Raw genomic sequence first — 19,017 nt, forward strand, 5'->3', positions numbered from 1 at the left:
GAGTCTAGCGATAAATAATATACATATATTTTTTCATCACTGATCATATTTTCAAGCAATTAAGAGACTGTGAACTCTTATTTTCAATCAAATAAATTTATACGATGAAAAGTATATTCAAAAGCAAAGTATTAATGCAAATGACTTAGAGTATAATATAATTCAATTGCATTATAAAATCACCTCATGATGAATAGATAAAGTACTTAAGGCATCATATATACTATGAAGTCAATCTATGTAAATATGGGGTTGAGGTGGGTGGTTAGTGCAACATTTACAATTCATTTATTGTTATAAGGATTTTGATTAAAACAAATATCAAAACAATAAATTTACAATTCATAATGATAGCATGAAAAACAATATTTTGAGCCAAATAGATTTAGTTGTCCTAAATTAAGGTCAAACAATATGATACTTATCTTATTGGCGTAACTTAAACTTTGTTACTACCTTGTAGCTCCATTTCTTAACTAATCAATATAGTTGTTAATAAGTACTACTAAATATAGTTAATAAGGTAATTAATTACCATTTTACACCATAATAGAATATGACCATTTCCAGATTTCAACCATAAACAAGTAACTCTGTCACATTATTTTACTTTTTTGTAACCTTTTGTAAATATTTTGTTATCGGTGTTGTTTTATGAATTTTCAATTACAAAAACGAAATTAAATTAATAAACACAAATTAGCATATACGTTCTAAAGAAAAAGTACACATTTCTGACATGATTTCAAACTCTGAGATAAATAATATAAGTTACAATGAAAATTCACATTCAACTGAAATAAATCATTGTGCAAAACGTGCAAGGTATGAAGTAGATGAAGATGTAGGGTTTCAAAAGTTCAAAGGTGTTGTTCCACAACAAAATGGTCATTGGGGTGCACAAATTTATGCAAACCATCAAAGAATATGGTTAGGAACATTCAAATCTGAAAAAGATGCTGCCATGGCTTACGACAGTGCCACCGTCAAGCTGAGAAGTGGAGAAAGCCACAGAAACTTTCCATGGAACGACCAAACAGTTCAAGAGCCTTTATTTCAAAGTCGTTATAGCATGGAAAAGGTGCTTAGCATGATTAGAAATGGAACCTATCAAACTAAGTTTTCTACATTTCTTAGGAATCAAAGCCAAAGCATTATTGGGGTGAAGAATGAGGAACAATTTTCATGCATGCAAATTTTTCAAAAGGAGTTAACACCTAGTGATGTTGGTAAACTCAACCGGCTTGTTATCCCTAAAAGACATGCAGTTACGTATTTACCTTTGGTTGGTGGAAACAATAATATAACTAATGATGATGAGGTTGTGTTTTATGACAAACTCATGCGATTGTGGAAGTTTCGATATTGTTATTGGAAAAGTAGCCAAAGCTATGTGTTCACTAGAGGGTGGAATAGGTTTGTGAAGGATAAGAAACTAAAGGCCAAAGACACCATTGTGTTTTATATGTGTCAACCTATAAATTCAACAAAAGAAGGAAATGGACATGTGTTTTCATTGATAGATGTAATCTATAATAATGTCGGGGATAGAAAAAAGCATTACTTTGAAGATGATGAGAATGGAAGGAATGGAAAACTAGATTTAGGGGGAAAAATTATTTGCAATGAATTGGATGATCAAGAGAGTCAAGATAGAATAGATTTGAATGTGTTTCATTCTAAATATGATAATGCACAAAAAGGCTTCAAGCTCTTTGGTGTAAATATTAACTAAAGTAAAAGTAGTTTATACTTTTTTACATCATCTTTTGTCGTATAGATAAAAGGTGTTACTCTTTACATGTAAAATGTATGGATATTGGAGATTAGAATCTTAAAGTGAGAATTTGAGAAAATATATAGGAAGAAAAGAGAAACTAGTGCTGAAACATTTTTCTTTTAGTACCTTTACTATGAAATGTACAATGTATATGAGAAACAGACAACCATTATTTGTCTTTTCTTTAGAATGATAACTTGTTTATATTATTCTATTAAAATATATTTTGTTTAAACTTTTATTTAGATTTATACACTTCTCTATCTTTGGTTATTTTAGATTAATCACACACAAAAAAGATTATGTCAAAAGGGTGTTAAATATGTGCATATAAACTAGGAGTGGAAGATGTACACATATTACCACTCTTTTATTTATTTAGGCAATAAAAGGTGACACAAGATTGTTACCCTATTTGAAATAAATAAAAAAGTATTTTATGTTTTAACTTTTAATCACAAAACAAAATTTTCATTTTTAAATATATTTCAAATTTGTAATGAAGAAAAGTATTAATTTTTGTGTTTCTTGTAAAGTTTTTTTTTATAAAAAATAAATAAATTAGTGGAATGGATAATGACGAAAGAATAAAAGTTGTTAGACATGTGCATGTATACTACCGTAATACAATCTTAAAAATGGAATATGTCTTGTTTTTGGGTCAAGGATAATTGAATAAAATGGGGCCTAATCTCAATATCAAAAGATGGGTGTATAAAAAGAAAGGAAACCTACACTAGAGGTAACTCGTAGGAATTTAAAGAAAACCATAGAAAGTGTTATTACATATGGATTGACTTATTATTATCGACAAAATATTAAGCAATATGTCATAGAAGTTATTGATACGTCTTTGCTTAGTTATCCTTTGTTGCGCTATCTTCGGAAAGATTTATTTAATTTCAGATTATGTGTTTCAATTATGTGTGGTTAATTTTGGAAAGATTTATTTAGTTCAAAATATACATGATTTTTTTTTTTAAATCTTTTGAAAAGATTTAATCATCATGATTTGCTTTTGAAAAGATTTAATTATCTAAAGATTGGACATGCTATCAAAGAAAATATTTGATTTGCTCTAGATTGAATATGCTACAGAATTGTTTGTGGAAATCCTAATGGGCTTTTTAACTGGATTGACTTCTTATATAAAAAGATTGATTTCCCTTGTGGATTAACAAGACAAAAGAAAATATGCACATCCTGAGATATTAATCATCTAGTTTTGTAGTGTGTTTTACTTGTGTAAGATCATGTACTTTTTTATTCATCAATACTTAGAAGATATAGAGTTTTTATTTGTATACGTGAAGTTTGTGACACTCATATTATTGATTTTTACAATCACTTGGGAGAGTGTTTGAATGAAAGTAAGAAGATCTTAGATTCAAGGGGAGTTTGAGTTGAAATTCATGGGTAGTATTAGGAAAAATGCATTGGACTTTAAGAGTTAAGCTAAGACCATTGTGTATTATTGACTACTTATTATTAGTGAATTTACTTTCCATTAAGCAAGTGCCCTTCAGACGTAGGTAACAATTGTGTTACCTACGTCTGAAGGGCACTTGCTTAATGGAAAGTAAATTCACTAATAATAAGTAGTCAATAATACACAATGGTCTTAGCTTAACTCTTAAAGTCCAATTAATTATTATTTTTTTATCTCATGATTTAGATCATCGTATCTCACACATTGTTTCAACGTTGTGTGTGGTATCTTGTTTCTGATCAACCAAATTTTCAATTCGCATCGAGCAAGCACCCTGTACTAGTTGGGTGTGTTCTAGGGTAACTAATATTTTCGGTTTAAGATGGACAATATCGATGAAGGGGATATGTCAATCATCCATTGATTCTTGATGGAACAAACTATGACTATTTTAAGACTCACATGATTTCTTTTCTCAAATCCATGGATAGCAAAATCTGAAAACCTGTAATCAATGGATGAACACCTCATACAATCAAAGTTGATGATGGCTTTAAATTAATAAAATCAGTGGGACATGCCTGTTTTTCCACCCCTAAGTAAATGTAAGTTTATTAAGTTGTGGTAGCTCTTAGTAAGTGAATACCAATAACTAATATGGTTAAGTAACAAGTAGACTGCATTGCTTTCTTACTCACTTTAGACATAAAGGATTAAACTCATAAGAGGTAAACATAATAATTTTTACTTAAAGTGTAATTATTTTAATGACAACTTAGACATAATGTAATTTTACAGAACTATTGCATATTTTACGTTGTTGACAAACACCACAGGATTTAGTGATAACCTCACATGACATGACACCACACAACATCACAAACACAAAATAAAATCATGTAATTGATAATTACCCAACATATTTACAATTTTTTATTCAAACTTATTATTGTTGTCTAATCTTCCACAACTTTGTTACATGATACCCAAATTTAAGGAAAATTCTTGACAATTTAAATCCATACGTCAAAACGTATAGGAAATTTTGAGATACAATAACACACAAAGATACTACAAATATGAAAGTGTGAGTATTAGGAGAGAGGTATGTCATGATGATTGGAGATATGACCTTCCAACGTCATTTGAGGCTACAACGTTGATTGTTGTTGATTTCAATGTTGCAAACTTTGATAGAGATGTTGTTGTCGAGACTCACACTAGATGGTGACGACATACTTTTGTATTTATGCCAACATATTCACCATTAAAATACTCACTTATATATCCTAGAGGATAAGATAAATATTAAAAAAAAAATCATAATGAAGATCCTAACGCATCTACATTAAAAAAATGATTGTTAAATAAAAATATTGCATTGTATATAAATTCAACAAAGATAATCATACCACACAATAATATTTTTATCAAAACGAATATTACAACAAAATTTGGCATATTCATTTAGTATGATAAAGTATTATAGAAAGAATATATCCATATACATCGGAAAAGGTAATTGTTTTGCCTTCAATTTTTGTTAATAGAGCAAGATATATATTATCAAAATAATATGGAAGCTAATGGTTGGGCTAGATATCTTGAATTATTTACCACGTTTATATAAAACCATAAGTGATATGGTTTTATTTATTTTTTACAGGCACGTCGTCTCAAGCTAAAGGATATGCCAGGTATGATAACTCAATTGTTCAAAATTAATCTTGAATGTTTAATAAAAGTCATTAAGAAAGGCGAAGTTTATGTCCAGGTGGAAGGAGGTAAACATTGGTCATTATTAATTTAATTATTTTATATAATTATTATTTTTGATTTTTCTATTCTAATGCAATAAATTAATTAAAGTTATGTACTTTCATTATTTTGCATTGATATATACTATTGAGTTTCAGAAGTGTGAGCTACCACATATTCACACATTGGTTTTCCTCCAACCAAGTTATATGTATGTCCATGATAATGATATTTACAAAGAGTCTCAATTATTCAAAGTATTCACTCATAATTCACTATCCATGCGGTGCTAAAAAAAATCTCCATGCAAGCAAATTGGAAAGCATGCGAAATATTTTCCCCCAAAAAAGTTGATTGTACCATTATTAATACATGAGAATATCATGTGTATAGGAGACGGAATAATGGTGTGTTTATTCAAAAAAGGTGACTCATTTGTATACAATAAGTGTATGGTTCCATATAATAAACATTTTGTTAAAGTATAATGCTTATATAAATGTGGAGTGGTGCAATTAATTACGATCTATAAAGTATATTTTTAAATAAGTCAACAAAGGACTTGGTTGTGTTACTATTTCCTTTTATAATTATGGTGATGAGAGAAATGATTATTGTATCACCCACATATAATACATGTCTAGAATACGTATTATACACAGTATAAGTTTGGTACTGAAATACACAAGTGTCTATCGGTAATAGTGTACATATATACATGCCCAAAATAAATATACAACTAAGGCACAATATGTACAGAAGGGTCTAGAATAAAACTAGAAACTATATTATTCTTTGAATGATCTCAAAATAACTATCTACACAGCAGAACATCATCCAGAATATCAAGTCGCCAAGGACATCAAGCCAGCCTTCCCTTGCCTTTCACCTGTAAAGAACTTCCTGAAAGATAACAACAATAATGGGGTGAGATAATAACCTCAGTGGATTCCTATCTTATGGGTCTACTCGGCTCTATAGGATTTCTAATCAATTCTAACTTAAGTCATATAAGGAGATGAAGACTTAAGTATTGGGGAAATTCTCGTATTGTATAGAAACATGTCACTTGAGTTCAAATAACTCAATAAATCACTATTTAGATTCATGAAACATCGATTCTCGACCGTACCTGCGTCTAAGGCAAGGCTCGATTCAAACATGCTCGTATTATTCGAATTTCATATAGATATTGGTTTCTCCATGGGACTCGTACCACTTCAAGAACTGTCACTCATATGGAACTCGAATCCACTTTGAGTATCTTTCACCGTATGAGACTCAAACCCACTAAGGTGTCCACCTTTCCCCCATGACTCAACCATAGTTGGGACTTAACCTTATTTGAGGCATGATTCATTGATACCACATCTCATTTTCTACTTTACATAAGCACCTAAGAAAGGGGATGTGCACGATCAAGGGAAAAATACCTTAGTACATGATTGGATTCAACCTAATTAAATTCGTCAACGACTACGTGATGTCATTCACCAATGTTCACATCATCACCACATGTTCCATATAAGGCCTATTATTCATAAGTTAAACGATTATTCATGCACAAGACACGCCGAGGTACCATTACAAGCAAGCATCAACATCTAAGTTATCCATCACAACCTAGTTATCTTTCTAATTCATTCACCTGATTTTGCTCCTAGGATTTTGTCATCCATCATCATAAGTTTTTAATAATGTTATCGCATATACACAAAAATTAATTCATAACATGCTTATCACAATATCATACATGAAATATACCAAATGATTTTTCTTAATCAACTCATGATTCTAGGTTAAAACACCTTAGTTGTCATGGGATATAGTTCATCAATGACAATTTTATGCCCACATATCATAATATAAGTTACAATACTCCTAAGATGGCTTAGAACCCTTAAAGTACGTGATTTTTAGGGAAAATAGTGTTGGTGTAAGCCCTAGAGGCCAATACTTCTTGGTACTTGTATCGAATTATTTATTAATAATAAAAGGCATTTTCTTTATTATGGTTGATTAATAAAGTCCCTGGAATAGATAGTCCGTTTAATGTATTAAGTGTGACTTAATCATGAGAACACATTAAACATAAGGACACTATTCTTAAAGTATCTGTAGTCGAGCTTTAGTGTGAAGTGGGATAACATTAAAGCATTAAGACTATTATGTTTGTAGACTGATGATCACATCTCATGGATCATGGATAAAGAGTTATCAAGTCTTAAACATAGGTATGAATATTAGGAGTAATATTTATACCGGATTGACCCGCTATGAGAATACTATATAGAAAGTTATGCAAAGTGTCATAAGTTATTCTCATGGTGATAATGGTGTATACCACTCTTCGACCTGAAACCACTATGGACCCTAGATGTGGAGTCGAGTGCTTTATTGTTGATCCAACATTGTCCGTAACTGGATAACCATAAAGACAGTTGATGGGTACTCCACGAAGCATGCTGAGGGACATGAGTGACCTAGATGGAATTTGCCCATCCTGCATAACAGGATAAATGTCTATAGGCCCAATATTGAACTGGACGAGGATGACACGGTATATGCCTTGTGTTCAATATAGACATAAGGGCAAAAGGGTAATTATACACATAAGTATTATCACATAAGGTTTTGTCAGATCACATGACATTTTCGTGTCTTGGGTAGCAGTGATGTGTTGCTAGATACCGCTCACTGTTTATTATGTTAAATGCGTGATTTAATATAATTGCCAACGTCACGAAAACCTACAGGGTCACACACAAAGGACGGATTGATGAGAGATAGAGTAACTAAGGAATACGGTAAGGTACGGTGCCCTTAAGTGAATTATAGAACATCGTAAGGTACGGTGTACTTGAGTAGAATACGAAATATGGTAAGGTACCATGGGCTTAAGTGATTTTGGGCATATTATAAGATATGGGCCAAAATACACTTAAGTGGGCTTTTAGCTTGAAGCCCACACAAGTGGTTCTATAAATAGAACCCTTGTGCAGAAGCATTGATTACGGTTGCATTATTTTCGTTTTCTCTCTCTCTCTCTCTCTCTCTCTCTCTCTCTCTCTCTCACTCACTCACTCAAAGCCTTCATTCGTACCAGCTAGCACTGAGATTGAAGGAATCCGTTCGTGTGGACTGAGTAGAGACGTTGTCATCGTTCAACGTTCGTGATCGCTCCGTGGATCTGCATCAAAGGTTTTGATCGTCACAAGAGATCTGCACCAAAGGTTTCAACCGTCACAAGAGGTAAATATTCTATCACTGATCATGACCATTCGTAAGGATCTCTAAAGGAGAAAATTTTAATTTCCGCTGCGTTTTGGACCGCAATTCTCCTTCAGTGGTATCAGAGCCACTTACGAAACCATGACTCGGATAGCTGTTTATTTTCTGTATTAATATGATTAAAAGACAGAAAGAATCAATTAATTAAACGAGTAATTAAATTTGGCATCATGAGTGTACGAGTTGGATGATTGATGTTGACTATGCTTCGGTACCGACATTAGTATGGTGAAGCAGCGATACATCGATCGTCCATATGTTACGCAATTGAGACCGATAAACTTATATATTATATAAGTAATCTTAATGCAAAGTACGGTATATGTGATATATTGTTTCTGTTTCGTTCATTCAAACACTAAATGGTTGTTTTCCTTTGAGCGATCAATGGTCATTTGCTTCGGAATCCGACATTAGTATGGTGAAGCAATGACCTGTTGATCAATCATACTGAATCAACAATCGAGGTGTGTTTGACGGTCTGAAATTGGCGCATTAGGTTTGGTGACGGCGCAAGGGTTGTGCCGTCAAGGAGTTGTGAATTTATGGTTTTTTGGAAGAGGTCTGTAGACTGTTTCAAAGTTCCGTTATTTTGGCCGCGTGACGTTCGTCACGAGGTTGTGACGAGCGTAACAAACTGGCTGTGACGGTCGTAACGTGCCCTGTGACGGTCGTCACACTCACATGGCCTGTGACGGTCGTAACGTGTTTTGTGACGGTCGTCACACTCACATGGCCTGTGACGGTCGTAACATGCCTGTGACGGTCGTCACACTCACAAGGTCAGAATTTTGGGGTTTCTGTTTTGTGACTACGCAAGGATTGTGTTGATGCAAAACAATGTCCATTTCAAATGAATTTTTCATCAAAATTTTGGACAGGGTCCGCTGACCGGGCAGCGGAACCCCCGGCTAACTCTGCGTAGTGTGATCGGTCGCCGAAATTTAATTTGGTTTTAATTAATTAAAGGAATTAAAATTTAATAATAATAATGTGTTTGTTATTATTGCCTTGTTGTGATCAGTTATGGCCTTAGTCTTCCTTCATTTTGTTTTGGGTTTTTAAATACGACTTGCGTGTCGTGCCTCTCCTTTTGATCTCTTAATGTAACTTCTTTTCTCATCTCAAACCCTTGTATGTAAAACGAGTTTCTTCTGGAATGTAATGTTATGAAGAAAGAGAAGAAGACAATGTTATGAAGAAAGAGAAGATTTCAATATCAAAGGAGGACAACCTTGAAGATCAAAGGAGGACAACCTTGAAGATCTTGCTTGGAGAAGCTTAGAGAAGAATTCAATATTAAAGGAGGACAACCTTGAAGATCTTGCTTGGAGAAGCTTAGATCGTTATTAGGTTAGCTTAGGTTCTCTCATTGGCTTGGGAGAACAATTGCGCTAGGGGCCATAATTGTTTCATTGTGTATGTATGTTGATGCATGTGTATGTATGTTGATGCATGTGAATATATGTTGATGTATGTGAGAGACGATTTATATGATAAATAAGCCGGTGAGATCAGAACAATTGCAATTCCCTCAAACTAAAATATTAAGTTTATGCTTTCCAAGTCTTAGCACTTATCAAGACTAGTATCGGATAATGTAGGTTTCGCCTACGCGAGGTGCATGTTCTATATTAGTAAGGTGCGATGGGATAATTGTAATATCCAACTGCTAAGACAATGGGTAAAACTTAACTAAACAAATTATAATAATATTATATATGTTTGCTTTCCAAGTTTTAGCACTCATCAAGACTGGTATCGAATAATGTAGATTTCGCCTACGTGAGGTGCATGTTTTGTATTAGTTAAGGTGCGATGGGATAATTGTAATATCCAACTGCTAAAACGATGAGTCAAACTTAATTATAATTTTATTATATATGTTTAGAAGCAAGAGTTGGGAATAATCCATATGATGGATTGGAATAAGGAGTTATTCACCCAACTGAAATTTTTGAGAGTTGTATGAGATACAATTGGAAGGAGTTCCTACCTAAATAACCTAGTTTTGTGTAATCCGTCTACGCGGACTTAGAACGAAGTGAAATATGGATCTCGACCCACTAGAAAATCTTCCAACGGGATTTTCCGAATCAAATGATGAGGGTCATTTGTTTTGAGTAAAATAGTGGGAGCATATTTGATTAAATGCCTAATTAAATATGTCAATGATACTTATATTTTCTTAATCCTTATGTAGATAACCATGACAGCAAACACCTCTAACAACATCTTGCGATCAATCCTTGACAAGGAAAAATTGTCTGGGACAAATTTTCTGGATTGGCACCGAAACCTGAGGATTGTCCTCAAACATGATAAAAAGCTGTATGTCTTGGAGACACCTGTTCCTGAAGAGGAACCTCCTAGTTCTGCACCTAAGGCAGAAAGAGATGCTTATAAGAAGCCTGTCGATGATGACAATGAAACTGCTTGTCTCATGCTGGCTACCATGAACTCAGAATTGCAAAAGCAACATGAGAACATGTCAGCGTTCGATATGATCGAACACCTGAAGTTGCTCTATCAAGAGCAAGCAAGGCATGAAAGGTTTGAGGTTTCAAAAACCCTTTTTCAAAGCAAGTTAGCTGAGGGAGCCCCTGTAGGTCCCCATGTACTCAAGATGATTGGGTATGTGGAAAACCTTGAGAGATTGGGTTTTCCCCTCGAAAAGGAACTTGCGACTGATTTGATCTTGCAATCGTTGCCAGATAGTTTCAGTCAATTTGTCATAAATTTCAATATGATTGATATGGACAAATCTCTTCCTGAATTGCTCGCCATGTTAAGAACAGCTGAGCAGAATCTGAAGACAAAAGGGAAGTCCATTCTGATGATCGGAAATGGAAAGAGACATAACAAAAGGCCCACCAAGCAGGGTGATAAAGGGAAGGGCAAGGAAGTTGCCAAACCCAAACCCACAGTTGCTGCTTTAAAGCCTAGTCGAGGCATAGCAAAAGAAGGAACCTGCTTCCATTGCGGTAAGACCGGACACTGGAAGAGGAACTGCCCAAAGTACCTGGAAGATAAGAAGAATGGAGTAGAGACTTCAACTTCAGGTATTTTTGTTATTAACTTATCTACTTCTGCATTATGGGTATTAGATACTGGATGCGGTTCTCACATTTGTACAAATGTGCAGGGACTGAAAAGGAGTAGAGATTTGGAAAAAGGTGAAGTTGACCTACGAGCTGGCAATGGAGCAAAGGTTGTTACTTTAGCCGTAGGATCTTATGTATTGACTTTACCTAGTGGTTTTATAATTCAGTTAGAGAACTGTTATTATGTACCTGCAATTAGCAGGAATATTATTTCCATTTCTTGTCTGGACAAGTTTGGTTTTTCATTTATAATAAAGAACAATTGTTGCTCAATTTATTTGAATGATATATTCCATGCTACTGCACAAATGAGCAATGAACTTTATGTCCTTGATCTCGAAATGCCTATTAATAACATTAATACTAAAAGGGTGAAACCTAACGAGTTAAAACCAACTAGGTAAGAATATTAAAACTCTTCGATCAGATCGAGGTGGTGAGTATTTAAGCCTAGAGTTTGATCCATCTGAAAAGAGTGTGGGATCCTATCCCAACTTACTCCTCCTGGAACACCCCAATGGAATGGTGTGTCTGAGAGAAGAAATCGAACCCTGTTGGACATGGTCCGATCCACGATGAGTCACGCCGATCTTCCAAACTCCTTTTGAGGACATTGACAGCAGCTTACACACTTTAACCGTGTTCCATCCAAAAAGGTTGAGAAGACACCATATGAGATATGGAGTGGTAAGAAACCACATATGTCTTACATAAAGATTTGGGGTTGCGAGGTTTATGTGAAACGACAAATTTCAACTAAGATTGAACCCAAAATCTGACAAATGCTTATTTGTGGGGTATCCTAAAGAAACAAGAGGGTATTACTTCTACAATCCTTCTGAGGGCAAAGTATTTGTCGCTCAAACTGGAGTTTTCCTAGAAAAGGAATTTATTTCCAAAGGAACCAGTGGGAGGAAAGTAGAGCTTGAAGAAATTCAAGAATCACAAAGCATAGACACGCCTATGGAGGAATTGGAGCAGGAAACACAAGTAGTTGTGTAAGAGCAACCTGCTCAAGTAGAACAAGACCAGTGTAGGTCAGGAAGGATACGTCACCTACCTGAGATATATGGATCAAGGTGATGTATTACTCATGGAATCTTCGTTTTGATGAAACAGTAAAACAATATGGATTCATCAAGAACGAAGATGAGCCTTGTGTCTACAAGAAGGTTAGTGGGAGCATGATCGTATTCCTGATATTATATGTAGATGACATATTACTCATTGGAAACGATGTCCCTACCTTGCAACAAGTAAAGTCTTGGGTGGGGAAATGCTTTTCTACGAAGGACCTAGGTGAAGCAGCCTATATATTAGGAATCAGAATCTATAGAGATAGATCATAAAATGCTTGGCCTAAGTCAGAGTACATAGACAAGGTGCTGAGACGCTTTAATATGAATGATTCCAATGGTTATATGTTTTACTGAAATGGTGGCGCTGTGAGCTTGAAAAGTTCAAAGCAAGATACAGTTATTGATTCTACAACCGAGGCCGAGTATATTGCTACCTCAAGTGCAGCAAAGGAAGTTGTTTGGATCAAAAAGTTCATTAGTGAACTTGGCATAGTTCCTGGCATTGTGGATCCCATTGGTCTCTATTATGATAACAATGGTGCTATCGCACAAGCTAAGGAGCCTAGATCTCACCGACGATCCAAATACATACTCAGGCGTTATCATCTCATTCGAGAGATAATAGATAGAGGAGATGTGAAAATATGTAAAGTACCTACACTTAACAATATAACTGACCCACTGATAAAGCCTCTTGCGCAGCAGAAGCATGATGGCCATACTAGATCAATAGGCATTAGGGGTATGCCTGATTGGCTCTAGTGCTAGTGGGAGATTGTTGGTGTAAGCCCTAGAGGCCAATACTTCTTGGTACTTGTATCGAATTATTTATTAATAATAAAAGGCATTTTCTTTATTATGGTTGATTAATAAAGTCCCTGGAATAGATAGTCCGTTTAATGTATTAAGTGTGACTTAATCATGAGAACATATTAAACATAAGGACACTATTCTTAAAGTATCCGTAGTCGAGCTTTAGTGTGAAGTGGGATAACATTAAAGCATTAAGACTATTATGTTTGTAGACTGATGATCACATCTCATGGATCATGGATAAAGAGTTATCAAGTCTTAAACATAGGTATGAATATTAGGAGTAATATTTATACCGGATTAACCCGCTATGAGAATACTATATAGAAAGTTATGCAAAGTGTCATAAGTTATTCTCATGGTGATAATGGTGTATACCACTCTTCGACCTGAAACCACTATGGACCCTAGATGTGGAGTCGAGTGCTTTATTGCTGATCCAACGTTGTCCGTAACTGGATAACCATAAAGACAGTTGATGGGTACTCCACGAAGCATGCTGAGGGACATGAGTGACCTAGATGGAATTTGCCCATCCTGCATAACAGGATAAATGTCTATGGGCCCAATATTGAACTGGACGAGGATGACACGGTCTATGCCTTGTGTTCAATATAGACATAAGGGCAAAAGGGTAATTATACACATAAGTATTATCACATAAGGTTTTGTCAGATCACATGACATTTTCGTGTCTTGGGTAGCAGTGATGTGTTGCTAGATACCGCTCACTGTTTATTATGTTAAATGCGTGATTTAATATAATTGCCAACATCACGAAAACCTACAGGGTCACACACAAAGGACGGATTGATGAGAGATAGAGTAACTAAGGAATATCGTAAGGTACGGTGCCCTTAAGTGAATTATAGAACATCGTAAGGTACGGTGTACTTGAGTAGAATACGAAATATGGTAAGGTACCATGGGCTTAAGTGATTTTGGGCATATTATAAGATATGGGCCAAAATACACTTAAGTGGGCTTTTAGCTTGAAGCCCACACAAGTGGTTCTATAAATAGAACCCTTGTGCAGAAGCATTGATTGCGGTTGCATTATTTTCGTTTTCTCTCTCTCTCTCTCTCTCTCTCTCTCTCTCTCTCACACACACACACACACACACACACACACACACACACTCACACTCAAAGCCTTCATTCGTACCAGCTAGCACTGAGATTGAAGGAATCCGTTCGTGTGGACTGAGTATAAACGTTGTCATCGTTCAACGTTCGTGATCGCTCCGTGGATCTGCATCAAAGGTTTTGATCGTCACAAGAGATCTGCACCAAAGGTTTCAACCGTCACAAGAGGTAAATATTCTATCACTGATCATGACCATTCGTAAGGATCTCTAAAGGAGAAAATTTTAATTTCCGCTGCGTTTTGGACCGCAATTCTCCTTCAAATAGGGGATACAATTGATTGCCTAAGGGGTGCAATCGATTGCATCAGCTTCCTCAACTCTCTGTTTGCGGAATTTGATGAGTTAATCAATTGTCAAAGGTGTGCAATCGATTTCACAGTCTATTTTTGGCAATTTTTCACAATTTTAGGCAGGTGCAATCGATTGTCTGATAGGTGCAATCAATTGTCATGTTGAAAAATTATTTTCTCCTGCATAATTTCTATACCAGCTCAATTCCTTTCCAATTTGTTTCAACCCTCTTCTTTCAAACACAATCCACCTCATTTCTAACTATACCAAATCATGTCAAACCATTCATTTACACAAGTTCTTGAAATTAACAAGTTTAATCATCAAGAATCAACCACAATAATATTTTCTCATGAATCCAACATGAACCCACAACATATTGTCATGAACCCAACATAAACACACAACATATTATCATGAATCAACACAAAATTATGAATAATTTCTAATCATCATATTCAGATAATCAACATTAAAACCCTACTTGTATCTAAAGGAAATCTAACTATAAACCACCTCAAGAGTTAAGTGATGCTGAAAAGGAAATTGTTTGTTTGATGATTCCATTTTATTCAAGTTTTCCACTTATTTCTTCAAGTTCCTCTTCTTCTTTCTTCTCTCTCTTGTTTCTATATTCTACCTTACACTTCCTTGATTTTGCTGATTATGAAAAAAATAAAAAGGCAAGTGGGTTGGTAACACATACAAAGAATGAGTGAAGGAGAAAAGTGGTAGGAGAAATGAGAAAATAATTGAGTGATTGGTAATGAGAGATAGAAAATAAAATATCTTAAATGATATTTCTTAAGAATATTTCTTCTTTTGGAGCAATTGATCAACTATTAATATTACCAAAATGTCTCTTGTTGTATTAATTAATATAAGGTCAACCTTAAAGGATAATAATTAAGTTAATATGAGTTCATTAATTACTCTATTTGTCTCAACTGACAATTAATAGAGCATACAAGATCTCAATTAATCTTAACGGACAAAGATTTGAGTATCTAACGGAACATTGGATATTAGAATTATGATTATTTTGTAGAAACAAAAATGGATTACGATTATATATATATATATATATATATATATATATATATATATATATATATATATATATATATATATATATATATATATATATATATATATATATATATATATATATATATATATATATATATGTAAACATGTAAATATGTTTGGAGAATCTTTTCATTCAATATTAGTTATATTGAGTCATCACTTGAGTGACCGAAGTTTTAATCCAGAGAATAAGAAACAAGCGATATTTAATGATCATGATGCAATTGATGAAATTGTAGACAAACCTTATACGTATTGTATAAAACTTATGGCATGGATAAATACCAACAATAAAATATCATGAAGCAAAAAATATAATATACAACAAATTCCCTATAAAATTTGTGTGCAAAGTTAAAGATACCGAATATACTCCATGTAAACAAGGTTTTACAATTGAAAGACCTCATTTTTTCTCACTTAAGTCTCATAAGTTGTTTTATTTAAGAACTTTGTTGATTTATATAAATAGTCCTACATCTTATGCTGAAATAATACTAACTAATAGTATTGTATATGATACTTTTAAAGAGGCTTATTAAATAATGTGTCTGCAAGATTATGACAACAAATACATAAATGCAATTGTGGAGGGAGGTAAATCAATTGGATATTGAGAGCATTTTACATCGATTGTTTGCAACATTGTTGGTGTCAAATCAACTATATTTATCAAATTTTGTTTGGAATATAACTTGGAAGTATTTAAGTGACGATGTATTACACAGAGAAAAAATAGTTTTGCATTTTGAATGTAATTTAATTTCAAACTAATAATTTTAGTAGCTTTATTTTTTAATATTATATATACAAAAGTAAATAGTTATGTTAATTACATACTGAGTTAAATTTGCAGGTTTAGTTCTAACTAGGGGTGAAAATAAGCCAGGTCAACTAACACAGACCTACGATCTAGCCTACACGGGCCTAGGCTATATCAGACCATTTTTAAAATTGAAAAGGCATATGTTTTTTATAAGTCTATTTAGATATCCCCTTTGGTCCTATTTATAAGATAATTTTGACTTTTTAGATTCATTGAATAATTAATGTATTTGATTCATGATATAATTCAGATACATTGATTATTCAATGAATTTAAAAAGTAAATTTTCTCTTATAAATTGGATCAGATGTAGTATAAAAGATACGTCACAGACCATTAAAAAATATCTTTTTAAGCCAATCATACTAGCCTATTTAAATAAATTTATTATTATTATTATTACTATTATATTTTATTTTGTACTTTGAATTAAAATACAAAAATAAAACTTAGTTATCTTTGAGAACTTGTGAAAATAAGACAAAATACCTTATGAACAATGTCATAAGTTGTTTTCATAAGTTCTCTTAATTTACATATGTTTAAATGGAATATGATTTTAAGTAGGCTAACAAACCAACAAGACATTCGAAAAGGCCAGACTCAGGTCTAAACATAAGCCTATGACAAACTAAAGGTCAGACTTTGTTAGTTTATTTCATGTTCGTGTTCGTATTTCATTTCAATTGTAATTTGCGTATTTGTAATTTGTGTATTTGTAATTTGCTTTTCATTCAATATTCATGTTCATATTTCATTTCAATTGTAATCTCTTCGACTATTATGTTGTTGCACCACTAAGAACACTCATTGCTAAATTAAATAAGAGTCTTTTGATCCATGATATTGTTTGTTTTTTACCCTAACAAGTTGCTGCTTTTTCGTTTCATCAGGCATGACTTGGATAAAAAGTTGGATCTTTTAAATCTAGAAGTTGAGGTACTTGATTCAAATCAGGTGTTACTCATGATTTGAATCACAAGCTTTGTGAAAACTGGGAATTACCTCTGGAAAAATTAATTTGAATCACAAAATGAACATGCTTTGAATCACAACCTCATGCAATCCAAATCAAGTTAGAATCCCGATTCAAATCAACTGTCTTAATGAAGCCATATTTGGGCTCTTCTCAAATTGATTTGAATCAAAGTTTGTTCTATATTCGATTCAAAGCTTCACAAGACATATTTTCTATCCTTGGTTTAAATAGTTGTTCTTTGGTGAAAGTAAGAAATGTGTGAAACACATGGGTGAAACCCATAGAGACAAAAGATACAATTTTGTCTTCTCTCCTTAGTGTGTATATACCCATCACCATGAATCATTCTCTTCTTCTATAGAACAACCTCTTGAGTGCAATCCATGTCAGATTCACTTCTTTTTGTTGCATCTTGTTCCTGTGCAATTTGTTTTTGTTTTTAGTGAATGAGAGAGAGTGAGTTGACTAATCTTGTTGTTCATGATTAATCAAGCTCATGATAATAATCAAGAACCAAAACTCATTTACATACAAATTTGAGATAACCTCATGTGTGTGTGTGTGTGTGTTCGTCGTTCACATTCATTTAATCCCTTGATTAATACCGTGTGTTTTTAGATTATCTGTGAGATATTCTAGCATTGTTCATCATCTTTATCCTTAGTTGTTTTCCACTATTGAGGAACGTTATCTCTAAAGATTGAGTGTTGAAGGAGACCAGTGGTACATTAGGCTATCTAATATTTTTGTGCGAGGTTTGCTGTTTGTAACAGGTGCATGTATCATGTCTTGAATGAAATTTGGTATTTATTATTGTCTATTAAGGAGAGATTTTTAATATACTCCTAAAGAGACTCTGGAGAGATCAAGTATCAACAATCCTTAAGACAGAGTTGGAAGTTGTCCTTCTTTGGTGGCGTTGGAGAAAAATAGCTCGTAGATAAAGTTGGAAGTTGTTCGATAAATGCTCAGTTAATGACAATCACTTAAACAAGAAATCAGTGGGATCAGAGGGATCACCACACACAAATACTTGGAGCATGTTCTTATGGATAACTATGTTGTTGTATCAATATCTTAAAGGATCTTATTTTTGTTAGCAGTTTAAGTGTCTGCATCAACCGATGGAATTATCGTGTGATACTTTGTTATAACAAAAATACTTGTATCAAACTTATTAAAATAATGGAAGATCGTGATTATTTTCCAGTGGTTTATTAACACCGTTGAAGAATGGAGTAGGCAAAGCGAGGACGAAAGCCGAACAACTATATATCTATGTGTATCTTTTCTTCTTCCCTTAACTCCTTTATTTTACTAGCATTCATTAATATCGATATTACATATATTTTATAATTGCATTGATTGTTTGCCACATAAGTTAGACTTTGCTTATAGAGATTTTAAGCTTAGGTAAGTGGTGTATCAAT

The 19,017-nt window shown here is 33.6% G+C and overlaps 1 protein-coding gene across 1 annotated transcript; it reads left to right on the plus strand.

Moving 5' to 3' along the window:
• Positions 1-739: 739 nt before the first annotated feature.
• On the plus strand, positions 740-1,735 carry LOC127098045 (AP2/ERF and B3 domain-containing transcription factor At1g51120-like). Its single transcript, XM_051036546.1, has 2 exons — positions 740-1,584; positions 1,702-1,735. Exons 1-2 carry the CDS (start codon positions 740-742, stop codon positions 1,733-1,735), a joined length of 879 nt encoding a protein of 292 aa, XP_050892503.1.
• Positions 1,736-19,017: the final 17,282 nt, after the last annotated feature.

The sequence above is a fragment of the Lathyrus oleraceus genome, chromosome 6, assembly GCF_024323335.1.
Source record: "Lathyrus oleraceus cultivar Zhongwan6 chromosome 6, CAAS_Psat_ZW6_1.0, whole genome shotgun sequence".
NCBI lineage: Eukaryota > Viridiplantae > Streptophyta > Magnoliopsida > Fabales > Fabaceae > Lathyrus > Lathyrus oleraceus.

Excerpts from the sequence above, each read along its gene's own strand:
- LOC127098045 (XM_051036546.1), top strand. The coding sequence starts at position 740 with ATGATTTCAAACTCTGAGATAAATAATATAAGTTACAATGAAAATTCA. Across the intron at positions 1,585-1,701 it reads TTTGAAGATGATGAGAATGG|AGGCTTCAAGCTCTTTGGTG; the intron begins AAGGAATGGAAA and ends TAATGCACAAAA.